Source organism: Onychomys torridus, chromosome 5, assembly GCF_903995425.1.
Source record: "Onychomys torridus chromosome 5, mOncTor1.1, whole genome shotgun sequence".
Taxonomy (NCBI): domain Eukaryota; kingdom Metazoa; phylum Chordata; class Mammalia; order Rodentia; family Cricetidae; genus Onychomys; species Onychomys torridus.
Genome location: NC_050447.1, coordinates 128309069 through 128337060, shown reverse-complemented (window position 1 = coordinate 128337060; position 27992 = coordinate 128309069). Strand labels below are relative to the sequence as shown.

At 51.5% G+C, this 27992-nt stretch overlaps 3 protein-coding genes across 3 annotated transcripts; 2 read left to right on the top strand and 1 right to left on the bottom strand.

The window, feature by feature from the left end:
• The first annotated feature begins 24 nt into the window (after positions 1 to 24).
• F12 (coagulation factor XII) lies at positions 25 to 7645 on the top strand. Its single transcript, XM_036189231.1, is given in 14 exon segments — positions 25 to 99; positions 428 to 485; positions 3277 to 3382; positions 3547 to 3617; positions 3887 to 3997; positions 4080 to 4211; positions 4325 to 4429; positions 4547 to 4712; positions 4833 to 5050; positions 5154 to 5376; positions 5535 to 5671; positions 5756 to 5899; positions 7245 to 7393; positions 7478 to 7645. Coding segments are annotated over 14 exon segments (1845 nt in total). The 5' UTR covers positions 25 to 42.
• Positions 7646 to 10061: 2416 nt separating this feature from the next.
• Pfn3 (profilin 3) lies at positions 10062 to 10600 on the top strand. Its single transcript, XM_036186981.1, has one exon. It carries the CDS (start codon positions 10124 to 10126, stop codon positions 10535 to 10537), a length of 414 nt encoding a protein of 137 aa, XP_036042874.1. The 5' UTR covers positions 10062 to 10123; the 3' UTR covers positions 10538 to 10600.
• Positions 10601 to 13674: 3074 nt separating this feature from the next.
• Positions 13675 to 27781, bottom strand: Slc34a1 (solute carrier family 34 member 1). Its single transcript, XM_036189009.1, has 12 exons — positions 27673 to 27781; positions 27383 to 27541; positions 27168 to 27296; positions 26951 to 27094; positions 25578 to 25689; positions 25261 to 25456; positions 25080 to 25175; positions 18883 to 18946; positions 18533 to 18700; positions 15132 to 15248; positions 14904 to 15028; positions 13675 to 14178 (listed from the first exon to the last, which is right to left on the bottom strand). The coding sequence occupies exons 1-12, from the start codon at positions 27779 to 27781 to the stop codon at positions 13675 to 13677; spliced, it is 1923 nt and encodes a 640-aa protein (XP_036044902.1).
• Positions 27782 to 27992: the final 211 nt, after the last annotated feature.

Below are 27992 nucleotides of genomic sequence, written 5' to 3'. Positions count from 1 at the left end.
ATCTGCGCTTCTGGGAAGGCAGTGGGACCATCCACAGACGCCATGAGGGCTCTGTTGCTCCTGGGGTCCCTGCTGATGAGCCTGGATTTGACACTTTTGGTGAGGACCGTGAACACTCTGATTGGACCAGGATGGCACTGAGGGGTCCCTGTCCCAGCTTTGGCCTCTGCTTGTCACCTACTAGTTCAGGTGACTGGGCAACTTGTGTGGGGAAGGCACAGGCAGCCCAGGAGGCCCAAACCAAGGAGATAGCAACCCACACTGGTGGGTGCGAGGACAAGGACTACATTTGTGAGGGAGACAATGGTTGGAGGGAAGAGGGCCAAGTCTTGTGAGGAAATCCTGTATTTTGGGGAGATGCAAGGAGGCTGGGGGCCTAGCATAGGATCAAGGAAAGTCTGATGTTCCTGCCTTCTCTCCCCGGGAGGCTCCACCATGGAAAGGCACCAAAGAGTTCAAGCACGGAGCTGATGAGCCCACTGTGGGTAAGTGACTTGCTCTTCTTCCTAATCTACCCTCTGGTGGGTTGAGTGTGCTCCAGCTGGTGTGGTCTCCATGCAGCCTCAGGCCTCTGGGACAGAGGAGGGATCCTGTGCAGATAACACGCAGACCTGAGTGCCTACAGATCCAGATGTGTGCTCAGAGGGCAGGGCTTGGGCTGTACTGGATGCCTGTCTTAGAATCTGGCAGGTGCTCAGTGGCATGGGGAGGTGTGCCATCACACCTTGATGTTCACTCACCAGTCTTCCTTAGTTTCCCCATCTCCCCCCTCTCCCCCACCCCTCCACCTCCCACCTCCGTCCCTTTCAACACATCTGGAGGATGTCAGTTACAACTGATAGAGCTCAGACCCTCAGTGGGCCATAGGCCCCAGGGCTTCAGACTTGCCCAAGATCACAAACAGCCCAGTGTCTCCAAACCCTCACAGTATCACTTGTGACTTTACTGACTTCTTCATTTTCCCATCTGTAACACTAGACTGGGGGGAGTGAGCCCCTGGGGTTGTTGGGAAGGAGAAATGAGTTCCTGATGCTTGTAAAGCTGTCTACCCAGTGGCTGCTGTCTGAAAATTGCCTTTAAAATCTTAGCTTTTAGCCTAGGGCTGTTGCTCACCAGTAGAGCATTTGCCCAATATGCACACAGCTCTGGGTTTTATCTATAGTATAATGGAAAGAAAAAAAAATTTTTTTGAGACATGATTTCTCTGTGTAGTTTTGGTGCCTGCCCTGGATCTCGCTCTGGAGACCAGGCTGTCCTTGAACTCACAAAGATCTGCCTGGCTCTGCCTCCCAAGTGCTGGGATTAAAGAAAAAATTCTTAACTCTTGGTACATTCCACTTAAGTGAAGGGTACCCATCCCACCCCCCAAACCGTGCAATAGGACTTGTGAACAGGGAACCCTACGGTGAGGCCAAGCTGAGGCTTATAGTAGATTGCTGTTTCACAGTGAGGTCCAACACAGTGTGACCCTCCTTTTCTCCTGACCTCACACTAAGCCACACAGCTGCTGTCCCTTTCAATCTGACCCAACAGTGGTCCCTGTTCTAAAGGTCTAGGCTCCTTCTCTTTTATCGCCTAGTTGCTCAATGCCACTGAAAACAAATTCCAGCAAGTGTTTGTCGAGTACATCCTAGGCACCGGCTCAGTGTTCCCAGCACTGTCACAGAGTCACACCACTCTCTGAAGTACACATTTCTTCTTCTTTTTGAGATCATAATGTAATCAAATTTCCCCTTTCCCTTTCCTCCCTCCAAACTGCATATACCCCTGATACAGTTATTTCTTACAATTAATTATATTCTATACAGCTACATGAACATCAAATTCACAAATCCTATTAGGTTCCTGTGGACCTCTGGCTGTGACATTTTCATCCATTATTAACATGTAACCTTGTTTCACATGTGATCCTGTTTAAAGACATCTTATTCAGTGTGCACGTTGTTGACCCCTTAATGCTGACCCCATGGACCATATCACCTGCCTAAACAAGGCATCTCTGATGCCTTCTCTCCATAAGGTACACAGCAGCTTCTTGTGTTCTTGCAGGTGGGAGCCCTGGGTAACACTTCAACATACGCAGAGAATCACTCTTCCCTTCTTTCTTCTTGAAGTACTGGGCATTGGTGCTAGGCAAGTGCTTGACCACTGAGCTAAAGCCCTAGCCCTAGCGATCTTTTTAAAAAAGAAAACAGGGAAGTGGGCTGGGCCTGGTGGCACATTCAGAAAACAAAACAAAAACTGCTGGCCAGTGGTGGCGCACCTTTAATCCAGTGCTCAGGAGCAGAGGCAGGAGGATCTCTGTGAGTCTGAGGCCAGCCTGTCTACAGAGTGAGTTCCAGGACAGCCAGCCAACACAGAGAAACCCTGTTTCAAAGAGACAGAAGAAAAAAAGAAAAAAAGAAGAAGAAAAATACTGTGCTAAATGGATATTGGGAAGAATGCTGTTTCCAGTGTAAGAGCTGACAGCAGGCAGCACCTACCGGGTCAGACCTCAGCTGGCTGTGTGTGTGTGTGTGTGTGTGTGTGTGTGTGTGTGTGTGGTGTGTGTGGGTGTGTGTGTGGGGGGGGTGTGTGGGTGTGTGTGGGGTGGTGTGTGTGGGTGTGTGTGGGGTATGGGGTGTGGGGTGGGTGGGTGGGGGGTGGGTGTGGAGGGGTGGGTGTGTGGTGTGTGGGGGTGTGGGGGGTGTGGGGGTGTGGGGTGTGGGGTGTGTGGGGTGGGGTGTGTGTGTGCATGCGCACGCATTTTTTACCAATTCCATTAAGACCAGGAAGGTGCTGCAAGTGTTTGGTAGTTTGTTCGGTTTTTGTTTTTCCTTGTGATGTCTTGCACATGTGCACATGTTAGGCAAACACTCCACTGCTGACCTATACCCTCAACCTGAATCACAAATACTGGTTTAGGGGTTACAAATAAGTTTTACAAAGCAGGCAGATTTGCAGATCCAAAGCCTGTGAGTAATGAGGATTGACAGCCCTATTACTGTGGCCATTTTACTAATGAGCCAAAAATGGTTAAGTGACCTAAGTATTTATTAAGTGCCAACCTTGTGACAAGCACTTGGGTTTCAGACTTAGCCAAGGTCACAGAGCTTATAAGTGTTGTAGTCAGAAATCTGTTCCAGCTGTCTGATTCTGGAAGACAGCTCCCTAAGCAGGATGCAGTCTTGAATGCAGAGTGCTCTTTTGAAGGGCTCTCCTTTTCCAGCCAGGCCCCACAAGGCCCCTTGGGCAGCTGGGCATAGGGGGGGCCTCAGAGGTGTGTTCTTCCCACAGTTCTCACAGCCGATGGGAAGCTCTGTCACTTTCCTTTCCTGTACCTCCGCCGCCTGCACCACAGATGCATCCACAACCACAAAGGCCGGCCAGGCTCGCGGCCCTGGTGAGACTTTCTAAGAGGGTCAGAGGAGGGGCCTAGATATAACAGATAGTGCCTATCTGCCCTCTAAGAATTGTGTTTGGGCAAAAGGGTGTGCAGTGGGGGGGCGGGTAAGGAGGGCTAGCCAGTCTTCAGGCAGTGCAGGGAAGCATCATTTGTTTCCCCAGGTGTTCTACCACTCCCAACTTTGACCAGGACCAGCAGTGGGGATACTGCTCGGAGCCCAAGAAAGTGAAAGGTACTGGATGCAACCCCTGGCTCAGGCCACCTCCTGCCCTTCACCCTATTCCCACCCATCCACGAGGGGCCCAGCCCCTTCCCTTTTCCTGCAGCATCCTTCCAAAGGTTAGAGGAATTCTGGGGAAAGTGGCCGATGTTTTACAGATGAGCTTAAGGACTGGAAGCTTGGGGTTCTGTGGTCCTATGACAAGCAGGTTCAGGTAGGGTGTTGATCCCTCCGTGTGACACTCAGACTCCCTGTGCTTCCTTCTGGTGTCTATCTCTCAGATCACTGCAGCAAACACAGCCCCTGCCACAAAGGAGGGACATGTGTAAACACCCCCAATGGCCCACACTGTCTCTGCCCGGAACACCTTACTGGGAAGCATTGCCAGAGAGGTAAGGGGGGCTGCCTGCCTGTAAGAGGTCCCTGAAACCCTGGAGATTTGGCATGGTCCCAACGGCCTCCTTTTGTCCCCAGAGAAGTGCTTTGAGCCTCAGCTTCTGCGGTTCTTCCATGAGGGTGAGATATGGTTTAGAGCTGGCTCAGAAGGTTTGGCCAGGTGCCAATGCAAGGGTTCTGGGCCTCACTGCAAGCCGCTGGCAGGTCAGGGTAAGTGGGTGTATAGTGACTGTGGGGAGGGGGGCCTTGAAAGTCAGGAGGCCCTTGTAGGGGCTGGGTGGCATGGTACACCCAGGGATGGCTCAATTTGCATCTTCCCCCAGCCTGCAGCACCAATATGTGCCTCAATGGGGGCAGCTGCCTCCAGGTGGAGGGCCACCGACTGTGCCATTGCCCTGAAGGCTACACCGGACCTTTTTGCGACTTAGGTGAGTGGGACCCCGTATGGAAAAGGCTTGGGGAGGTGGGTAAGGGAGAATGGAAAAACGAACCAGAGAGCACCAGCAGAGCCATCCCCGATTGCAGGGAGTCCTCTCTCTTCCTAGACATTAAGGCGACCTGTTATGATGGCACCGGTCTCAACTACCGGGGCAAGGCTGGAACCACTTTATCGGGTGCGCCATGTCAGCAGTGGACCTCGGAGGCCACCTACTGGAACATGACTGAGAAGCAAGCGTTAAGCTGGGGCCTGGGCCACCATGCATTTTGCCGGTTCGCGGGAAGGGACTGGGCAGGTTGATTTGCTGCCCCTTAGGGCCCTCAGGGGCGCCCCTTGCTCTAACACTACTCCCTCGCCCCTTGCTCTAACACTACTCCCTCTTGAGAATGCAGGAACCCGGGTAACGACATGCGTCCATGGTGCTACATCTGGAGTGGCGATAGACTGGTCTGGGACTATTGCGACCTGCAGCAGTGCCAGACCCCAACCCAGGCAACGCTAACACCTCGAGTTCCCCTCGAACGTCAGGACCTGCCGGTGCCCCGGCCTTCCACACTGCAGAAGCCTCAACCTACGTCCCAGGAGCCATCTCTGTCCCATGCGCTAGATGGTTAGGCAGAGGAGGGGGTCCTGGCACAGAAGATGTGGGCCCTGCTTACTCCAGGCAGCCCGTCGAGGGTGTCCCTGGCCTCAGCTAATCTCTCCTTCCACAGCCTCTCCTGAGCATCAGACTCCTCTGGCCAGGACCAGCCCCGTGGGCTGCGGACAGCGGTTCCGCAAGCGACTATCCCCGCTCAGCCGCGTTGTGGGAGGACTCGTGGCTCTGCCTGGGTCTCACCCATACATTGCTGCGCTGTACTGGGGCAACAACTTCTGCGCTGGCAGCCTCATAGCCCCCTGCTGGGTGATGACCGCAGCTCACTGCCTGCAGAATCGGCAAGCGCCGCCCTCGGGGACCCACAGACCGCTGGCTTTACTGTATCTGTACCCTACTCTCCCCCAGCCCTTCTCGATCTCCCCTGGGGGTTGAAAACAGGGGCGCCCCCAGAACGTCCGTAGCTAGCCTGAGCACACTGTCCCCCACCCGACCGCAGGCCGGCGCCCGAGTAGCTGACGGTGGTGCTCGGTCAAGATCGCCATAACCAGAGCTGCGAACGGTGCCAGACGCTGGCTGTGCGCTCCTACCGCCTTCACGAGGGCTTCTCCTCCATCACCTACCAGCATGACTTGGGTGGGGTGACCCTGCAGGGATAGAGAGAAGGGGTGGGGAGGGATGGGGCCCAGGTCGACGTCTAACCCTTCCCTCCCCTGGTAGCTCTGCTGCGCCTGCAGGAAAATGAGAACAATAGCTGCGCAATCATGTCGCCTCACATCCAGCCGGTGTGCTTGCCCATCGGCGCGGCCCCACCCTCGGAGACAGTGCTCTGTGAGGTGGCCGGCTGGGGTCACCAGTTCGAGGGTAGGCACCACTGTTCGGAGCTGGCTAGAGACTTTTGGCTATCTGAAGCGAGCACTTTTGGTAGCCTCCAATGAGCCTGGGGAACAAGTTTCACTGACCTGATAATTAAAAAAAAAAAAAAAAAATGTGCAGGCCCTTGTCTCTGTAGCAGGACATTCCCAGATTCTAGAATTTGCTGTCAAGGTTCCCATGTCCCTTTGGGTTTCTCCTTTTCTATTGTGACGAGAAACACCATGACCAAAATCAGCTTGGGCAGGAAAGGCTTTGTTGCTTTCAAGGTTGCAGTCCACCATGGGGGAGTGGGAGGCAAGGCAGGAATTTGGAGGCCAGGCTGAGGTAGGAAGCTGCAAGGAGCAGTCTGTCCTTTCTGCCTTGCTTCTGTGGCTTGCTCCGCTTTCTTTTGTTGTGGTTTGTTTGTTTTTTGTTGTTTGTTTGCTTTGTAGACCAGGCTGCCCTGGAACTCACAGAGCTCCACTTGCCTCTGACTCCCGAGTGCTGGGATTAAAGGCATGAGCCACCACCTCCAGGATACTCAGCTTTCTTTAAAAAAAAAAAACTTCATTTATTTTAATTTTATACACGTGTGTGACTGCCTGCATCTATACATGTGCACCATGTGTGTGCCTGGTATAGGGAAAGCCAGATCTCATTACAAGTGGTTGTGAGTCACCATGTGGGAGCTGGGAATTGAACCAAGGTCCTCTGCAAGAGCAGTCAGTGCTCTTAACTTATGGAGCCATCCCCAAAACTTCACCTTTCTTCTTTTGTTTTGTTTTCAGTTTTTCAAGGCAGGGTTTCTCTGTGTTGCCCTGGTTGTTCTGGAACTCTTTATAGATTCCGTCTGCCTCTGCTTCCTGAGGGTTGGGATTAAAGGCTTGCACCACCATTGCCCAGTGACTTTCTTATACAATCCAGACTGGCCTGTTCAGGGGTGTCACATCAGCCATTAATCAAGAAAATGCCCCACAGACATTTCCATAGGCCAATCTTAAAACGACATCTTCTCAATTGAGGTTCCCAGGATTACAGAAAGACTTGAACTTTCTCTTGATTCTCTCTGGGCTCCAAGTTACAAAGACTTAACTAGGACTTTGTCCCCATGCTGGAGCAATGGGGACAACTATTTTGGGAGCCAGGTTCTGAGACATTTCATGGAAGAGGGCAAGGGGTGTTTTCCTGATCATTCTAATCCCAGCTTCTCTCTGGGCTCAGTTTCCTTGCCTATAAAATTGTTGCTGGCAGGTCCCTACCACTCAGGTTTGTTGTGAGGGAGTAACGTCAGGGTAGGTGTGGAACTGCCTGGTAGTCTGGCCCATGCAGCAAGCTCAGGTCCCCGGATTTGCAGGGGCCGATGAATATGCCAACTTCCTGCAGGAGGCACAGGTGCCCTTCATCTCCCAAGAGCGCTGCTCCAGCTCTGACATGCATGGGGACGCCATCCTGCCTGGAATGCTCTGTGCTGGCTTCATGGAGGGAGGCACCGACGCCTGCCAGGTCAGTCCTGGGGTCCTGGCTGGTGCTCTGCTCCTGCCTATCAACCCCAGGACAAGAGTGACAAGCTGCTTGTCCCCCACCCAGGGTGACTCCGGAGGTCCTCTGGTATGTGAAGAAGGGGATGCAGAGCACCAGCTCACCCTGAGAGGTGTCATCAGCTGGGGTTCTGGCTGTGGTGACCGCAACAAGCCCGGAGTCTACACAGACGTAGCCAACTACCTGGCTTGGATCCGGGAGCATACAGCCTCATAACTCACCAGGGCCAGTCCTTCCCTCTTGTGTGTGCCTGGAGTGTGCGGGGACTGTGGCCTCATTGAAGACAGTGCCCAGGTATAGAAACTCAATAAAGTGCTTTGAAAACGTTCCTCAGAATTCCCTCTTGAAATGCCGAGTGAGAATGAAGGTATACTAACTCCCTCACTGCCTGGACAAGGCAGTTGGCAGATTTCAGATCTCTTTCCAGGCCACCATGTTTCCTTGGCCTCACTTCATGCCAATCCCTGTGCAAGGAGGCCCTTGAAGATTGCTCCCCAGAACTCACCCATTCTGTGTTTACACAGGAACAGGTCCTCAGCCTGGACTATATTTCTGGGTCACCTGGGGGAGATTTTGGAATCGGTATTCAGTCCACCTGAGATCAGTTAACTGGAATCTCTGGGAGAAGGCAGTAGTGACATGTTTTTTTTTTGAAACGGCAGGTGATTCCACAGTTAGGAACGTTCCAGATTGGACTTGGGTGTGAAGAGCGGTAGCTGAACTTGTGTGAGGTCCTGTCTTAGATTCCATTGAAAGGGTGTTTGGGGTTTGTTTGCTTGCTCTGTCTTTTGAACTTTGAGCCTGGTATGGTGGTGCTAGCAGGCAGCAAGGAACGTCTGAGGGTGCGTTTCATGCTATCAAATGAAACTTGTGGCTCTGTGATCCACAAGCCTTCGGGGACACCGTGGCTCTTTAGGTGTGGCCAGTTGGTTCCCTTTCAGGATAGGTCTAGCTGTCCAGACTAGCACCTTTCTCGCTCTTAAAAAGGTCATTTATTGCCGGGCCGTGGTGGCACCCACCTTTAATCCCAGCACTCGGGAGGCAGGGCCAGCCTGGGATACAGAGCGAGATCCAGGACAGGCACTAAAACTACACAGAGAAACCCTGTCTTAAAAAACAACAACAACAAAAGTCATTGATTTATTGAGACACATGTCTTCCCACTGCTGAGATTGTAGGCCTGCACCCCATACCCAGTTTATGGGGTGCTGGGGGAGCAACCCCAAAATTTTATGCATAATAGGCAGGCACTCTGTCAACTTCACTTAACTGACTGAGCTACAGTCCCAGCCCTTACACCCATCTTTTTATGTGGGGGCTGTTCCCTGCCCCCCTTTTTTGGATACAGGATCTTACTGTGTAGCTCTTAGCTGGCCTGGGACTTACTATGTAGAGTAGGCTGGTGTTGAACTTACAGAGATCCCTTTGCTTCTGCCTCCTGAAGCCTGGGATTAAGTGTGTGTCACCATGTCTGGCTTTTTAAAATTAAGAAAAAAAATTTGTGGTTTGTGTAAGTACAATGTGTTTGTGTGGGTGAGTATGTCACAGTGTAGTGTGGAGGTCAGGGGACAACTTTGTGGAGAAGGTCTCTCCTTATGCCTTTATGTGGGTTTCAGGGATGAAGCTCAGGCTACCAGGCTTACAGAGCAAAGCACCCTTACCTTGTGAACCATTTTTTTAATAATTAAAAAAGTTATTTCAAGATGTGTGTGTGTGTGTGTGTGTGTGTGGTTTTTGAGATAGGCTTTCTTTGTGTAACAGCCTTAACTGCCCTAAAACTTGCTTTGTAGACCAAGCTGGACTCAAACTCACAGAGAACCACCTGCCTCTGCCTCCAGAGTGTTGGGATCAGCCAGTTTCAAGATTTGTAGTTATGTGGGTTTTTTTGTGGATATGAGTGCAGGTGCCCAAGGAGACGGGCAGGGGCAGCAGTGAGCTGCTTTCCCCCCCCCCCCCCCCCCCCCAGCTAGGAATTGTACTCTGTCCTCTGTGGAAAGCAGTCGGTGCTGTTCTTCCAGTCCTTTTCTGTTTGTTTTTTGTTTATTTTGTTTTTTGAAACAGAGTTTCTCTGTGTAGCGCTTGCTGTCCTCGAACTCGCTTTGTAGACCAGGCTGGCTTTGAACTCACAGAGATTTGCCTGCCTCTGCCTGGAATTAAAGTGCTGGGATTAAAGGAGTGCACTACCCAGCACAGCTCATTTTTTCTTTCTTTCTTTCTTTCTTTCTTTCTTTCTTTCTTTCTTTCTTTCTTTCTTTTCTTTCTTTCTTTTTCTTTCTTTCTTTCTTTTTTTTTTTTTGTTCACTTTGTGTCTTTGTGTGTGAGCTTGCCCAGGGAGGCCAGAGTTGTCAGAACTCTTGAGTGGGAGTTACAGGCCTTGTATGCCAACAGAAGTGTTGTTGGGAACCGAACTTGGGTCCTCTGTAAGAGCAGAAAACGCTCTTTCTTAACGCTGAGCCGTCTCTCCAACCCCCTCACTCACCATCTTCTTCCATTTCCTCCTACATGCTACTTTTAGAATTGCCCTCCCCAACGCCCTCACATTCTCCACCTGGAAAGATGTTCTGTGACGTTCGCCTCACGTCACAGCCCCGCCCTGCGAACTTCCACGGAGCAGAGCAGGGTTCACAGCTCTTGGTGCTGCGAGCCACCCCCTCTAGCGCAAGCTAAAAGTATAGGTGCGGACTCTGAGCAGAGATGGGTGACTGGAAGGGCTACATTAGTGCGGTGCTGCGGGACCAGCGCATCGACGACGTGGCCATCGTGGGCCACTCGGACAACCGCTGTGTGTGGGCATCACGGCCCGGGGGTCTGCTGGCGGCCATCTCCCCGCAGGAGGTGGGTGTGCTCACTGGGCCAGACCGGCACACCTTTCTGCAAACCGGTCTGAGCGTGGCTGGCCGCCGCTGCTGCGTTATACGTGACTACTTGCTGGCCGAGGGCGAAGGCGTACTGGATGCACGCACCAAGGGGCTGGATGGGCGAGCAATTTGCGTGGGCCACACGCCGCGGGCACTCCTGGTGCTCATGGGCAGACGAGGCGTGCATGGAGGCATCCTTAACAAGACAGTGCACGACCTGATTGGTGGGCTGCGGGCACAGTGCTCCTAGTGGAACAACCAGGCTTCCCACGGTGGTAGGGGGACCAGAATAAACTGTGAATGGAGCGCTGTGGGCTTATCCTCTTTGTGCTTGTTCGAGGAGTTCCGAACAAGGACACTAGTCTCTGGGGAGATTCTTGGAGAACAAGATTAATCCTGGTGGGCTTCCAGGCCTCCTGTGACCTGCTCACTCCTCTTGTGGTAGATGCCTTGTGGAGGCCTTTGGTCTGAGTGCTCTGGTACTTTCCCAGGGCCCTAGGCTCGCCATAGCTGAGAAAGTACACTCGGGTAGCAGACTCTCCAGTTTTACCTCAGGCTTTAGCATTTTCTACACATGTAGGCATAAAAGTGAACTACCTCATTTCACTCACCTTCCTCCCCAGCACACATCAGCCAAGGTCTGTGGGGTTTCAGGATGGAGGTGAGTGGCCCTCAGTATGTAGGAGATTTGCTCCAGGATACCTGTGGCTACTTAGTCTCTTGTATAAAATGACAGTGTTTGCAAAGAATCTACCTGCAGCCCCTGGTGACTTACATACCTAATACAGTGTGTAAAAGCCATGTAAATAATTACTATGTGGTATGGGTAAGGAATGCTGACTTTTTTAAAGTGCCATGTACGATCAGTTACAGATGGAACTTTAAAACGTTTTCTATCAACAGTTGGCGGAACTGGCAGAGGGAAGCCACATGTGTTCAGAGGGCCAGCTTTATTTCTGCCCCTCTGCTCGGTGCAAGTTTTGTGAGCAGGTGACAGGAAAAGGTTGACAGCTCCCAGAAAAGTCTGAGAGCCCCAGGTGTCTGCATCCCCATCACACACAGAGACCTCCAAGGTGGGTCCACAGAAGGGACATGTGAATTGCCATCGCAAGTGGGTCTAACTCTCCAGTCTTCCTTTCCCTTTGACACCCAAAGCCCCCATAGAAATCCTTAGACTACAGGGAAGAAATGTGGCAGCCTCTCCCATTGACCCTCCCTCTGCAAGCCTCAGCTCTGGGGTGCTGTGTGGAGGAGGCAGAACTGCAAAGCTCTGGTCTGTTTAAGGGATACCTGGCTTATTCCCCAAAGGCACAGGACAGAGGTGGGAGGGAGGATCTGTTCTCTGCCCTCTGTGACCAGGGCAAGGCGTCTCTTGCCCACAGTTACCATCCTGCCCTGTTTTCCAGTGGACCCAACAAGCCTCCACTGGTCATTCATTCTGGAGCACTAATCTTCAGGAGAATGAATATGGGGTTGAGATGGATGGGTTTACAGGACAAGGGATACTAGGATGTGGAGGTGCAGATTCACCTCTGGGGTGGCTCCAGGCTCTAGGAGAGACCTGTGGGAGCTTTACCTATGGATTAGGCTCATGCAGGCAGGGGCCAGGCAGACTCTAAGCATGTGGGTTGAAGGCTGTGTTAGTCCAGTGAGCGTTTGTGGGAAGATGATTTAGCTGATTCCCGTCTTGTTCTTCTCTGCTTATAGATGCAAAACAAAAGTATGCCCAAATAATGAGAGCTTAATCCCTTTCTAGTTTTCATCAAGAAGGGCTGGGGATGGGGTTGGAGATTTAGCTCAGTGGTAGAGCGCTTAAGGCCCTGGGTTTGGTCCTCAGCTCTGAAAAAAGAAAAGAAAAAACCAAAAAAAAAACAACCAAACAAGGCTGGGAAACAGATCTAGCAGGGGCTGAAACGGATGGTGTGGTAGTGGGTGAGGATTGGTGAGGATAAGGGGTGGGGAAGAGATCTAGGATGGTGGTGAGGTGAGCGGTGGTGAGGGTGAGGACGGTGGTGAGGGTGAGGACGGTGAGGGTGAGGACGGTGGGGTGAGGTGATGGTGGTGAGGGTGAGGATGGTGGTGAGGGTGAGGATGGTGGTGAGGGTGAGGATGGTGGTGAGGGTGAGGACGGTGGTGAGGGTGAGGACGGTGGTGAGGGTGAGGACGGTGGTGAGGGTGAGGATGGTGAAAGGGTGAGGAATGGTGTGAGGTGAGGAACGGTGAAAGGGTGAGGATGGTGAGGGTGAGGATGGTGGTGAGGGTGAGGACGGTGAGGGTGAGGACGGTGAGGGTGAGGATGGTGGTGAGGGTGAGGACGGTGAGGGTGAGGACGGTGAGGGTGAGGATGGTGGTGAGGGTGAGGATGGTGGTGAGGGTGAGGATGGTGGTGAGGGTGAGGATGGGTGGTGAGGGTGAGGACGGTGGTGAGGGTGAGGATGGTGGTGAGGGTGAGGACGGTGAGTGAGGGGGGTGAGGATGTGGTGAGGGTGAGGACGGTGTGAGGGTGAGGTGGTGAGGATGAGGGTGAGAGGACTGAGGGTGAGGACGTGGTGAGGGTGAGATGGTGGTGAGGGTGGGGGTGGTGAGGTGAGGACGGTGTGAGGGTGAGGTGGGTGAGGGTGAGGATGGTGGTGAGGGTGAGGACGGTGGTGAGGGTGAGGACGGTGAGGGTGAGGACGGTGGTGAGGGTGAGGACGGTGAGGGTGAGGACGGTGGTGAGGGTGAGGACGGTGAGGGTGAGGACGGTGGTGAGGGTGAGGACGGTGGTGAGGGTGAGGACGGTGGTGAGGGTGAGGACGGTGGTGAGGATGGTGGTGAGGGTGAGGACGGTGGTGAGGGTGAGGACGGTGGTGAGGGTGAGGACGGTGGCATGGGGAAGAACATGGCAGAGAGCGGGTAGAATTCAGTCAGTGACTCAGACATTCACATCTGAGCACAAGCAAACAACTACAGAGTCATTGATCCAGGGCCACCTTTACTCTAGCAGTCTTGTGTATACAAGGACACAAGCTCAGGTCTTGTATCGCCAAACAACCAAACTCATGACCAGATAGCCTGTACCTTGTGCACAACCTCCTGTGTGCATATATACACACACTTTGTATGTAGGTTTGTCTGTACAGGTGCATGGGTTGACACACAATGTACACATGTGGACTATACCTATACTGACGGTCACACAGACTCACCATCTAACACATGTATTTGTGCACACTGCCTCTTAATTACAAAAGCCCACATCACTATGGCCCTACATATGGACAGGGACCCAAGGGTGGCACAGAATCATGAACCTCAACTGATGTCCCTCTACAAACATGCACACACACTCCTCTGCCCTTCTACTTTGGGCTCCATAAAAACACTGTTCCCTGCTGGGCCTGCAGCCTAAAGACGGGTGGCATTGTGGTGAGCAGGCAGAGCAAGGCGAGGAGAGGGCGTGGCAGGGGGAAGCTCCTCCAGGAAGACTCTAGGGGGAAGTTGGGGTGAACGGGGCTCAGGCCTGGCATAGCACAAGGTGGCTCGTGTGATAAGGCCATCCAGGGGCTGCAAAGAGTGCATCCATCGGGGCAGGAAGTCCCATGTCTGCAGCCACTTGGGTAGGTGCCCAGGACTTCGGCTCTGCAGGACATTCACAAGCACCACAAAGGCCAGCAGGGCCCCAAAGGGTGTGCCCACACCGACCATAGCCTGCCAGCCTGCCATGGAAATGCCAAACACCAGGGAAGGCAAAAGCAGGAAGCACACGAGGAGGTAAAGGACGGCGAACCAGCGGTACTTGGCGGTGCGTTTGCCCAGTGCCTTGGCCATGCGGATGGGCAGGCGTGTGCAGGGCAGTGGGTACCACAGCAAGATGCCCGAGATGTTGAAGAAGAAGTGGCAGAGGGCAATCTGCAGAGGAGAATGCAGAGGGGCTGAAGTGAGGATGCACTCCCAAGTGAAGGGCTATAACAGAAAAACCTCTTCAGGACAATGTGACTCCAGATCACTCCAGACTGACTATTAAAAAATACTGTGTTGCTGGACTACTCAGTAAAGGACAATGGCCCTGAATGCTCCACCTGTGGCTTACTGACCACTCTCTCATGAGTTCCTCAGCTACAGCCCAGCAGCAAAGATCTATGTGGACCAGGCTTGAGCCTTTGGCGGTTTTCCTGCCAAGTGCTGGGGATTCCAGGCATCGACTACCATGCCTGACTTCAGCAGCCATTAAAAAAGTCTCTGGCTTGCCTGTTCTGGGCTTTTAATTGGTTAGCATCTTGTCAGCTATTCTGCTTCTAGACCAACCCCCCTTTGGCATCTGCTCACCACCCCCAATTCCATTCATTCTTGATCACCCCCCCCCCCCCCCGCCTGGGTCAGGCCTCTCTGAAAGCACATTGCCTGTCACAGTGTGACCCTGACTTGCTGCTGTTTACTGATAGAGCACAGCATTGGATCACCATTAGACACCAAGGTCTGGAGAGTGGAATTAAGTCTATTCTGTCCAGAGTGCCTTCCAATGGGAGGAGTGGGGGACCTTAGCAGGCGATGGACATTGGTTATATGCTGCCACATCCTTCATTGGGCCTAGACCCCAGCCTTCTACTACAGACAGCCCATTCTTCTCCAAGTACCTGAAAGGAGCTTGATAGCTTCTCCTTGGGGCTGGCCAGTGCTGCCAGGATGGCTGTTGTGGTGGTGCCAATGTTGGAGCCCAGTGTGAGAGGGTAGGCACGCTCAATGCTGATCACACCCAGGCCTGGTGGGCAGAGGGTATGTCGTTCTTTTCTAGCTCCTTCCTGAGCACACACGTACAACCTCCCCCAGCCCACTGCTGCCCATTGCTGGACGCGGGCACTCACCAATGAGTGGGGTGATGGCTGAGGTGAACACAGAACTGCTCTGGACCACGAAGGTCATGCTGGCACCAACGACCATGGCAAAGTAGCCTGTGACCCAGGTGAAGGGGGTTGGAAAGTCTGAAAAGAACCCAAATTCACAGTAAGCCATGTCAATGAGAGGCCTTGGGAGAGCAGGCACTTGCTCTTTGAGGAGGTCCTTGGGTAGTAGTTGCCCCGTGAGAATCTAGCTGGTCCCCTGCTTGCCCTTAACAGCTTTCACTTGCCCGGCTTGCTCTTGTGATCAAAACACTTTCTTACTCGGTCTGTTGTGCTCTGCTGTGCCTTTACCCTGGGTTCTGCCTATGATACTCTAGTATCTAAATCCAGGGGATCCGGTCAAGGACACCATGGACACCAACATCTAAGTGTGCTCCTACAACATCGTCAAGCATCTGCCTAGGGCCAGTACCCATGCTGCAGCATGCTTTGTCTTGTCACATCTAGATGATTTATCACACCGGACAGAAGGAAAGGCCGTGACTGCCGAAATGGCCGAGGGAAGAAGGCTCTTGTCGCTGAGCCTCCCAACCTGAGTTCAGTTCTGGGATATACATGGTAGAAGGAGAGACAACTCATGCAAGTTGTCATCAGACCTTCCCATGTGCCCCAGTGTGCGCATGTGCACACACCCAAACACACAGAATAAAGTGATTGTTACATGTATAAAACAATCATAGGTGGATCTCTATGAGTTCGAGGCCAGCCTGCTCTACATAGTGAGTTCCATACCAGCTGGGGCTGCATTGTGAGACTCTGTCTCAAAACAACAAAACAAGCAAACAAAAACATTGTAAAATTGTAAATATTTGTTATGCTTATTCAAGAAAAAATGACAAAATTCTGCTTCAAGACAGATGCAATTGTTTTTTTGAGATGTTTTTGATTCGTGACTGACTGAATCTGCAGATCAGGATCCCACAGAGGGAGGGTGTCAACTGTATCCACTCCCCCTGCCCCCAGGAGTCACCTCCTTGCTAGAAAGCCCTTCCTGACCTCCCTTGCTTTTCCTACTCCTAAGACTCATGGGCCTCCCTAACCCCCACTTCTGTCATGTGGGCTTCCCTTATCCCCACATCTGTCATGTGGGACTCCCCAGTGCCAGTATAATAACTCAAAAGCCCAAAATGTAGTTTAAGATGAAAATTAAATGATGCCATCCCTCTGCCCCAAGTCCTGCAGATGCACCCATCAGTAAAGCAGTGGCTCTGAGCAGGGTCCAGAGGCCCCTAGAGCTGCTGTGTCTGTCAGTTCTAGACTTGGTCTGCTCCTCTCAAGGTGCTGCCAGCCACCCCTCTCTGTCCCAAACCTGCTGCGATTGCTGCTGTCTCCAGGCTTTGAACTTGCTGGCCCTCTCACCCAGAATGCCTTTCATCTACATAGGTTTCTCTTATTATCAGTGTTGGTGATAGACCCCTGAGCCTCAAGTTTGCTGGGCAAATGCTTCACCACTGAGCAACATTACTATCCATCTACTGCTTGTTTTATGTGGAGGGCTTTTTGTGGGAGGGAGCAGTGAGAAAGTCTCACTCTGTACCTCGTCCAGGTTTTCCTCAATTATGTGGAGGGCTTTTTGTGGGAGGGAGCAGTGAAAAAGTCTCACTCTGTACCTAGTCCAGGTTTTTCTCAAGCTCCCATTAATCCCCCTGCCTCAGCCTTCGAAGTACAGGGTTTATAGTTATGAGCTTTCATTGCATTCATTTTGTTTCCCTGTGTGTGGAAGCCAGAGCTCGATTTGGGGTGTCTTTATCTCTGTCTTATTTTTTGAGACAAGGTCTCCCGATAGTGCTTATCAAGTGCGTGGCTGGCTGGCTGGCCATACAGGGATCCCCTGTCTCTACCTCACAGCACTGATAGTACAGGCATGCACCCCACCTCTGGCTTTTTCTGTGGGTTGTGGAGATACAACTCTGGTTCTCAGGCTTGTAGAACAAACACAGAACCACGCAGTTCTCCAGCCCTCCTCTAAGTTTATTTTGATAGAGCTTGGTGATGCATGGTTTTAATCCCAGCACTCTGGAGTCAGAGACAAGCGAATTTCTGAGTTCAAGGCCAGCCTGGTATACATAGCGAGTTCCAGGCTAGCTAAGAGTACATAATGAGACATCCCCTAAAAAAGTTGCTGGGTAGTGGTGGCTCATACCTCTAATCCCAGTACTTGGGAGGCAGAGGCCAGCAGATCTCTGTGAATTCAAATCCAGCCTGATGTACTGAGTTCAAGATAGCCAGGGCTACACAAAGAAACCTTGTCTCTGTAGAGCCTAAGCTAGTCTCAAAATCCTTCTGCCTATATTTCTGGGATGACAAGCAGGTGCCACCACATCTGGCCCCTTTGTCCGAATTTGACTCCTTATTCAGGTCTCTGCTGGCTCAGGTGCCTCCTCCTCAGAGAGACCTCTGACCACCCGTAGGAACACTCTCTTCTGTATTCTGTCCTGTTGCTGTTTTTCTGTCCCCCTGGCAGTCACCTTGCCCTATCTTCAAATGTATTCCTTCCTTCCTCATCTACTGGGACTAAACTAAGGGGCTCCCTGAGGAAGGCTCAGACAGACACAGGTCTGGTTGGGGACTGATATGATGGGCCCACCCAGGTTGCATGAGGACGTGGTAGGCCTATAGGGATAATAGTTACTTACTCTACACCATTGTCACCATTTGGGACACAGCCCAGCATGGTCCAGTTGCCTTGTTCTATGGTTCTATGAGTTGCCTATGTTGTGGATCACAATTCTGAGATCCAGGGACCAGGATTCATCTCTGTTTGCCTTACTTCTGTACCCCGTGGCACACAGAAAGGGCTTAATGTCCACTTGTCAGTTAAACAGAGGCTTTTAGCTAGACTTGGTCATGCACAGCTGTAATCCCAGCACTTGAGATGTCAAAGCAAGAACATCATAAGTCCTTAGACAGCCTAGGTCACATGGTAAGGTCTAGGGCATCATGGGCTACATGAGACCATGTCTTTACAAAAAATCTAGAACAGCTGGGCAGCGGTGGTGCACACCTTTAATCCCAACACTTGGGAGGCAGAGCCAGGAGGATGTCGGAGTTTGAGGCCAGCCTGGTCTACAGAGCGAGTTCCAAGGCAGGCACCAAAACTACACAGAGAAACCCTGTCTCAAAAAAACAAAACAAAACAAAAATCCAGAACAAACAAAACAGTGGCATCTAAGGATGCCTCTCTGCTAGAAACAGCCCCAGTTTCTGGCTGTCAGCATCCCAGGAGCCTCCAAGATGACCTTGTCCCACCCCTTCTGGATTCACCTCGGGGAAACTGAGGCTCAAAGACAATAGGGGTGGATTTAACAATACCTGAAAGACCTCATCTGGGCCCCACCCTGGTCAACAGCCTTCCCCCAGCTCACCCGTATTGATGACCTTCTGGATGACATTGGCCACTTGGCCCTTGAGCAGAGAGTTGAGCATCTTGACAAGGAGAATAAGACAACTGCACAGGACCACCAGGGAGCCAGCCAGCAGAATGAGCCCCACGGCCAAGTCAGGCAGCCCCGTGTCCACAAAGATATGGTTGCCTAAAAGGGTGGCATCAGACTGTTCAGTGTTCACCACTACACCCCATTTCCCACCTTTCCACCCCACCAGGCTTCGAGCTTGACTCCACATCAAGTTCCTTGAGCCTCTGCAGCAGTGACTAAGCCCAGAAGTCAGCTTCTTTCCTAGAACTGGACACAGTAGATAGCCGGTAAATACTTACATTTCTCCATGGTGGTATTTGCAAGGCTGATGTTGGCCTCTGTCCTGGACATAGAAGCGGGAGCCTAAATTCAGAATAAAGTGACTTAGAGAATCTTGAAAGCACAGCCTGGGTGGAGCTAAGAGGGAGGCTTGGGAGCAATGGGGGCACTGGAAATGCGCTTGGGCTCTGAGATCAGGAGCATGCTGCATGCCTGCTCTGAGCTAATCTCCGGAGAAAAGATGATGTTGAAATCCTCACCACTCTGGAATGTGGTAAGAATGTGGCCTTGTATATATTCTACCCCATCACTTCCCTGACCTGGCAATCCATGGGACCAGTGGGGACCCCCAATCACCAGAGTAGTAGTAGCTCCTTGTCTTGGCTCACCCACCTCTCAGTGGCATGTATCCCCATCTGTTCTTACCAGTTCCTCAGTACCTGCCCCATGATCCCCCTAAAGCTCACTTAGCCCAAGCTCCATTCTGCCTTGACTCAATTCCTTGCCCTTGGGGGGATCCAAGTGGAAGGAGAGTAGGTGACAGCAGTGTCTACCCCCCACCATTTCTTCTTTCTGGACCTACTGTGAGTAAAGTGTGGGTCAAACCCCCAGATTGAGGGGGTCAGAGGTCAGGCAGGTGACATGACTTATGAGCCAAGTTGCATGCACAGATGGCGGATCTGTAGAGACAGCAGCTATTTTAGCTCCAGGCCCTTCACCAACCAGGGATACATCCTAGCATGGCCTAGCTGCCTAGTTCTATAGGAGAAACCACAATTCTGGGGGTTTAGGTAAAATTCTCCAATCCCTGTGCATGTATCTATACTCTGAGAATTTTGTTTTCAGTCCTATGGATTGATCTTTGACACCTATGAATATTATGCAAAAATCCACCACTGAGCTACATCCCAAGTGCTCATTACATTTTTCATTTTGAGACGGGGGTCTCACTAAATTGTCCAGGTAAGCCTTGGACTTGCCATCCTCCTGCCTCAGCCTCCCAAGTACTTGGAATTCACAGGTCTGTGTCTCTAGGCCTAAAGAGACACATTTTCAAGTTCTAGGTACTTGGTTTCCAGGTCAGCAGAAACATTCCTTCAGTCTGTAGATTATCAGTCTGTAGCTTCATTGGATCAGGAGTTGTTGAAAAGGGAACCCAGATTCCTGACTCTTTGGGTTGGTGCCCTAGAACCATGCTGTCTTGACAGAAGGAAGCAGAGTGGGCGTGGCTGTGGAGAAGCTGAGGGTGGGGTTCAGGCGGGGTGCTGACCGTGTGTTGTCTTTAGGTTCTGTCCTCAGCCATGTGTCATTTAGAGGATGTATGTCAGGCTGGGGCTCGGGCCAGTGGTACAGCCCCTTGTCTGCATGAGCAGCACCCCAAACAAGGAAGCAAAACCCGTAGTGTGATGCTGATAGTGTCTGTTTCAGGAAGCTGGTTTTTGTTTGTTTGTTTTTTGTTTTTAGAGACAGGGTTTCTCTGTATAGTTTTGCGCCTTTCCTGGATTAAAGGCATGCGCCACCACCGCCTGGCCAGGCAGCTGGTTTTAACATCAGGATGTGCTTCCTTGAACAGGGCAATGTGCTCAGCTGTTATTCTCAGGTCACTAAATCTAAGCCTGGGGTGCCATCAAGCCCGGGGGCCTGGACTCTAGGCAAGAAAGTAGGATAGAATCATCTGATAGGACAGAAATCCAGATGGACACTTGGGAAGCTGAGGCAGGGGGATTTCCGTGAATTTAAGGCCAGCCTGTACCAGGGTGAAAATTGTCTCAAGAATAAAACAAAATAACAAGAAACAAAAACTCTCGCAGAAGACTCGGTTCAATTCTCAGCACCCACATGGCAGCTCACGACTGTCTGTAACTCCAAGATCTGACACCTCACACAAACATACATGCAGGCAAAACACCAATGCAGATAAAATAAAAATAAATAAAATTTAAAAAAGAAAAGAAACAAAACCAGGCTAATGAAGTGAGGATGACTTTTGATCTGTAGAGAATGGGGTTTAGTTGAGAGAGCCAGGTGTTTGCTGAGTTCAAATCTCACTTTTTATACCGTATGTATCTGGGGCTAGTCAAGCCACCTCTGATCCTGTTTACAGCTGGATCATAGGCAGCTGGAGAGATGGCTCAATGGTTATGACACACAAGGTGCTCTTCCAGAGGTCACAGGTTCAATTCCTGGCACTCAAATAGCTGCTCACAACTGTCTGTGACTCCAGTTCCAGGGGATCTGGCACCTCACACAGACACACATGCAGGCAAAACACCAATGGACATAAAAATAAATAAATATTTGGGAAAAATAAATTGGAATAATAAAAACATAAAGGTCAAAGAAGAAAATATGCATCAACTCCTCACCTCAGGGTCTGTCTTACCATAGCCTCCAGATAAAGGAGAGATCATCTCCCTGTCTCACTGGGCATCCCACATGGTACATAACTAACCTCCTAGGTCATGAGCAGAGTCCTGTAGACATGCCTGTGGATACTGGCACTTTGTGGGAGGAATTTGGTGGACCTTCTGGGAGGTTCCCAGCCGGAAGCTCTAGGAAGCAGCTGACCTCCTCAGATACATGTGTGCCTCCCTGGCTTTTTCTGAGCTGCATCCTGGGGCCTCCTAGGGAGGGGATTTGTGGGTCATATAGAGGCCAGAGGAGGATGAGGAGCCTGGCATAGTTCCCACCTTAGGGTAGACTGAGTCAGGGGCAGGACAAGGCTGAGGGCTGAGATATCTGGAGTGTTATTTGTATGTTTGGTGCTGGGGACTGAACCTTGAACCCAGACCTCACACATGCTAATCACATGCTTCCATTACTGAGCTGCACTCTCCACTCTCCTATGGGGGTCTGGAACCTTGACTTGCCTGGGATTGTGTGGCCTTAACTGGGCCAGAAGGGAAGCCAGGGACTGTGAAGAGGGGAATGTAGAGACAGCAAGAGTGACAGAGAGGGCCCACTGTAAAGCATGGCAGGAAGGAACGGAGGGAGAGAACACCCCCTGAGGAGATCTTCAGGGCAAAGGATAGGGTGGGAACCATGGCCTAGTTAGTAGAGCTCAGAGGCCCAGATCTGGCCGTGTTCCCAAGGCGTCCATCCTCTCTGGGGTGGAGTGAAGGGATAGAAAGGGACTGGGGAAATGTTAAAGGAAAACAACAAATGTGTGTTCCGTAGTCCTGGGCTCACATGGTAGCCATTCTCAACTGTGTGGCGTGGAGCCACACACTTAAGCTATCTGGGCTTCAGTCGTCTCCACAGCATGAAGTCTATGCTGCCTTCTCCTCCCCACAGGCTAGTTGGAAGGGAAGCATCTTGGAAGAGAGAGTTGGTATTCACAAGTCTGCAGGGACACCCTAGATTGAGACACTTCTGGGAACTGAAGGGCCTGATTAAGTTCCGGAGGACTGCGGTACTTCTAGAGTCCTTCCTCAGGAGAGAAAGAACCACACAGGATGTGGGCTTGACAATAGCTTCCCCTCTGGGGGTATGGTAGCTGTAGGGCCTTTGTTCTTCTGGAAACAGAAACACTCTGGGCCAGCAGCACCATCTGGTGGCTGATTCTCAGAACAGCTCAGTCTATCAGCCCTGAAGGGGTCCAGCGTGGTCTGGTGGCATCATGGGCAGAAAGCAAAATAGATACAGATGGGGGGTGCTTTAGACCAGCATCCGGGAGATGCTCTGAATGAGGAGTGAGGATTCCCTCCGGATGGAGACCTTCCTCCGTTATAGGAACCAATAACACAGGAAGCCTGTGTGCCTCTCTGAGTGAGGCTGATTCCCATCTGCAGAATGGGGGTGTATAACAGGGTCCCCAGTCGCCAGTCCTCCAAAGATGCTGTTTAAATCAGGCAGGTACAGTTGTCAGTTCACAAATGTGACTCACAGGAAGGGAATTTCAAGGACAATGCCAGGTCACTGACCATCCAGAAATCTCAAACACCAAAATGGCCAGTCCTTTCCCTGTCAGGAAAGCTCCCATCCTGTCCTGGGTGGCATGGGTCCCCGGAGACTGGCTTGACCAATGCTCAGTCCCAGTATGGTAAAGGCTGGAGGCCATGAATAATAATAATAAAAAAATCAGAAACTTTGCGGCCAAGGTCGAGGAGGTTAGTGAAAGAAGAGTCGCCAAAGCACGGCCCAGAGCCCAGGACGCAGCTGTGCGGGTCACATTCCTGCAGGGGACGGGCCCAGAGGGAGGCAGAGAGCAGGGGGCTCAAATCTGACTTTATATTCCAAGCCAAGAAATACAACCTGCTCTTACAGAAAGGTTTCCTGCTAGCGTAGGGCCTGAAACGGTGCTCTGGCAAGTGGCGGCTGGAACAGCAAAGCGCCGGAAGACAGGCCTGGCTGAGGGAACAAGGCAATTACTTCACATGCCAGGCTTCTGTTTTCATTGTGTAAAACCATCCACCTGGCGGGTCTTGCCCAGGACTAGGGTAGGTGAGGAGGTTCAGGGCACAGGTAGAGACTTGCCTGCAGACATCAGGCCGGAAATCTCTCCATGGCTTTTTTTTTTTTAGATCAGTATGTGATTTGTCTTCTCCTACCCACAGCGTGCATTCTGAGGCTGCAATGACTCACAGAGCTTTCCTGAAAGTGCCAGGGAGCTCATGAGAAGGTGGCTGACGTGTTAGGCAGGTCACAATGCCAGCATCAAAGCGGTCCACGTGGGCTTTTTGTTTTCAAGATGCCTTGAACTCCCAGAAGAGCATGGCTGGTGCCGTGTGCCACTTGGAGTGGAAGGGAACATCACGGGGTGAGGTGATGGAGTGTTTTCTATGGGTGCTGGTATAGGAACAGCCGTCAGTGAGAGGAGGGGAGGTGGGGGATGGGCTCGTGCCTCTGCTGTGCACTTTGGATTTCCCTGTAGCTTTTTTAAGTGGAGTTATTTCTCGTATGTAATAATTAAGGAGAAGCAAATTTGGAAGATTACAGTTTGGATGAAGCATTTTCCCTTTTATGGCTGAGTAAGAAAGTATGCTAATTGCCTACTCCTTTGTTCCTAATCGCCTTGCTATTATGCCTTGTACCATAATGGCTGCTTCATGAATGTCCAACCAATCCAAGCAGTATTTCATTCTGGGCAGTAAAAGGAGCAGAGACAGTGCAGAAGGACAAGGGATGCATGGCTCCTGGTGAAAGAGTCCCCTGCCAGCATGAGTGACAGCCCCCCAGCGTGACAGCCCCCCAGCGTGACGGCCCCCCAGCGTGACGGCCACTGTCCTGCTCCTCAGCTGGAATTCTAGGGTCCAAGTTTCTCGGTATCCTTGCTGCACTTTTCCCGACCCTCTCTATGTTGCTCAAGCCCCAACCACGGCAGAGCTGAGTGACCAGCCCCGCGTCCCTGTGGCCTGGGCAGGTTTCTTAGCCTCTTTGAGCCTGTGTAGCTGTGAAACCAGAGAGCTGAGCTTAATCCATGGTCTCCAAACTTGAGCAAGGAACAAAGTTGAATGGCAAATTGGAGACTAGGCACCTGGGCCCATGCCCAGAGATGGTTTTCTGATTCAATTGGTCTAGGAAGGAAGGATGTATATATATATATATATATATATATATATATATATATATATATATATATATATATATATATGTGTGTGTGTGTGTGTGTGTGTGTGTGTGTGTGTGTGTGTGTGTGTGTGTATACATATATATATAAAATGCTATAATGCAGTGGATTTTCTTCTAGACTGTATTGTTTACACTTTTAATAGGTTCCCAGGTAGTACTGATGCTGTTAATCTGGGGAACAACCCCTCTCTGAAAACCACTGGGCCAAGCTGGGGTTAGTGGTGGCACACACCTTTAATCCTAGTACTCGGAAGGCAGAAACAGGAAGATCTCTGTGAGGTTGAGGCCAGCCTGGTCTACAGTGAGTTCCAGGACAGCCAGGGCTACATAGTGAAACCCTGTCTCGAAAACAAAACAAAACAAGAAAAGAAAAGAGAGAAAATAAGAAAAAAGAAAGGAAGGAAGAACAGAAGAGAAGAAGGAAAGAAAGAAGACCACTGGGCCAGATCAATTACATGCCAATGCCAATGTACAGATGGTATTTGCCTAAAGCAGTGTGTGCAGTTAGGAGGGGTTACCAATGTTTGCCCTGGGTATACTGACGGAAAATTCCATGTTATCTGCTCTTCCTGAGCTAAACGATTTCCGAGGTCTATGGCACAGACAGTCAATTGTCATCTTACCTAGGCTTGGCTCTGGAACTCACCTTTGGTGGGTCTGGGTGGCACCAAATCCGGATGAGGCTATGATTCCTCAGGGACTCATCCCCCACAGCAATGCTGGTGATGACAGACTTGTCCAGCTATGCGTAAGATGACACAGAGAGCTCAAGGTAGGACCACTTACTATCCTGCATCTGTCCAGCCCATGGCAGGTCCTGCCCTCACCTGGATGATGAGCTTTGTGAAGGGTTCTGTGATGACCTTGAGAAGGTCAGGAGCATCTTGGCCACCATGGATGTTGAAGGAGGCAACCACGAGCCTGGTGACGTGATGCAGGTAGCCCGTGGCAACCTCCAGGGGCAGCAGGACCAGAACAGACAGCCAGTTAAAGCAGTCATGCACTGTGGCACCTGCAAAAGCCCTGAGCAGGGACACCACATTGCAGGACAGCTGGACTCAGGGTATGCCCAAGCTGGGACCTGGCACCCAGTTCTGCCTTCTCCCCAACAAGCGTGAGCCCCCACCCCCCTTCCCCAGCTCACCGCCGGAAGTCAGTCCTGTCCCCTGCCTGCATTAGGGCCACGATGGTGTTGGTGACTGAGGTTCCAATGTTGGAGCCCATGATGATCGGAATGGCAGAGCTCACCTCCAACACTGGTAGAAGAGGGACCTCTCAAATGGTTGGGTTGTGGCCATAAGGCTCTGCCGTACAATAACTCCTACCAGGCCCGTGACTTGGGTCCTCGTCCCAGACAGCCTTTTCCAAGTATACTCGTGACTTCCTAGACTCAGCCTCACAGGTCCAAGTGTACATGAGCTGTGTATTTACACGTGTGTGAGCATATCCACATGTGACAAGATGAGCACACACTACACAGGGTGTACCTAGTCACTATTCAGGATGAACATGTGCATGGGAGTGCATTATAAGAACTCACACCTTGTACAATGCAGATTTTGTGCTTCTCTCTCTCTCTCTCTCTCTCTCTCTCTCTCTCTCTCTCTCTGTGTCTGTGTGTGTGTGTGTGTGTATACTAAAAAGTGGAGGCTAGAAGAACTCAGGCATCCTGCTTTACCACCCTCTACTGTTATACCACATGACAGCATCTCTTGCTAAACCTGGAGCTCGGTGGCAGCTGGAAGCTCCAGAAATTCTGCCTCTGCCCCCAGCGCTGGGGTATATGCAGCCATGCCAGCCTCTTGTGTGAGCTCTGGAAATTCAAAGCCAGGCCTTCACACCTGTAGCAAGCACTCTTACCCAGACTCCCTAGCCCCAGGTAAAGAAGACTGCTCTTGATGGTCTGGACAATGGGATAGAGGAGCCTCAATGTAAAGCAGAAGCTTCCTGGAGGAGGAAAGTTCACTTGTGGCCTACAGGATCTGTTTCTGATCACTTCCTAGCCTGCCCTTCCAAACTGCTCACTCTGTCAATGTCAGACTTGAACACCCAGCCACATGATCGTGAAGGTCAATCTTTGTGATAAATCACATGTGTGTGAGTATTTATTTATTTAGTTAGTTAGAAATCCAAGATAGGATTTCTCTGTGTAGCCCTAGCTATTCTGGAACTCACTGTAGACCAGGCTGGCCTGGAACTCACAGAGATCCACCTGGCTCTGCCTCCCGAGTGCTGGGATTAAAGGCGTGTGCCACCACTGCTTGTGATCATTTATTATTTTTTTTTAATTTTTGTTTTTTTTACAGACTTTCCTGAGTGACTACATGGCTGAATGGAGCTGTGTTCTCCCTTTCCACTCTCCCCAGTTCCTGGAACACCCTAGCTCAACTCTTAGCCTGCTTTCAAGGACATGCTGGAGCATGTCATCTGCCCCCCTCAACCTCCTATCCACACTCCTGCCCTCCTGCTGAAGCTCCAGTCCCCTGGCTCTATCCCTGCCATGTTGGGCCAACTCACAGCCAGAGGAGACCATGCTGACAATGATGGATGTTGAGGTGCTGGAGCTCTGAACCAGTACTGTCACCAGAATCCCCACTACCAGCCCTGCCACTGGGTTGGACAGGATGGCATTGTCCTTGAAGATATCACCAGCCACCTTCCCTGCAGAACACAAGCCAGCATCATCTGAGGTCCTTCTGAACCCCTCCCCTGACCTCCTCCACCTGGGCCCTACCTCCGGCTAGCTGGAAGGCGGAGCTGAGCACGTCCAGGGAGCAGACAAAGAGGTACAGGAAGCTCAACATCAGCGGTACCTTGAGGAGCTTTGTGCCAACCTGGCGCAGCTTCTGGGGCAGCCTGGGCTCTGGAGGTGGAGCAGGTATGAGGACAGTGGGGGACAGTGGGCAGGGTATGAGGGTAGTGACCACCATGCCCCTGCTGCCCCACAACCTGTCCCATCTGGCTTTTGTTCCTCTTCCTGGGCCAGCTTGGCAGGTAGTGGGTCATGACATTCCAGGACTTCTCCATAGGGACAGCTGTGCTCTGTGAGGGTCACCGGGCTCAGACTGGAGAACGCATAGGTGGATGTCCCTGGAATCCTGTGCAGGACTGAGGAAGGAGGCTGATTAGTAGTTCCTAAAGCTCTCAGGAGCCCAGGAGAGACAGGAAGAAGGATGGCTGCCTCACAAGGAAGTAGGCACCTGCGGGCCAGTAGGACTCCATGAGGGGATAGTACTTACCTTGTGGACTGGGAACGTAAGCAAAGGCTGCCCCGTGCACCATGTGTCTCCCACGGACTGGAAGTGGGGAGACAGCTGGTCCCCCCACTCTGTCTCCATAGGACATCATGCTGGGCACCCACGGTGAGTCCTAGGTGTCAAGCAGTTAGAACAAAGCTGACAATTGCTGTGTCTTGTACACCTACACCCACACGACATTCAACCTAGGGTGTGTGAGTCTATCCTCGGACACTAGACCTAGAGATGCACACTGAGGTGCTCGTCACAGATCCAAGCGTCATTTCATCCACTCAGCACCGTTTTGTAGCTGTTTGGTTTTG

Excerpts from the sequence above, each read along its gene's own strand:
- Pfn3 (XM_036186981.1), top strand. The coding sequence starts at position 10,124 with ATGGGTGACTGGAAGGGCTACATTAGTGCGGTGCTGCGGGACCAGCGC.
- Slc34a1 (XM_036189009.1), bottom strand. The coding sequence starts at position 27,781 with ATGATGTCCTATGGAGACAGAGTGGGGGGACCAGCTGTCTCCCCACTT. Across the intron at positions 27,542-27,672 it reads TTACGTTCCCAGTCCACAAG|TCCTGCACAGGATTCCAGGG; the intron begins GTAAGTACTATC and ends CTCCTTCCTCAG. Across the intron at positions 18,947-25,079 it reads GCCACCCAGACCCACCAAAG|GCTCCCGCTTCTATGTCCAG; the intron begins GTGAGTTCCAGA and ends TTCTGAATTTAG.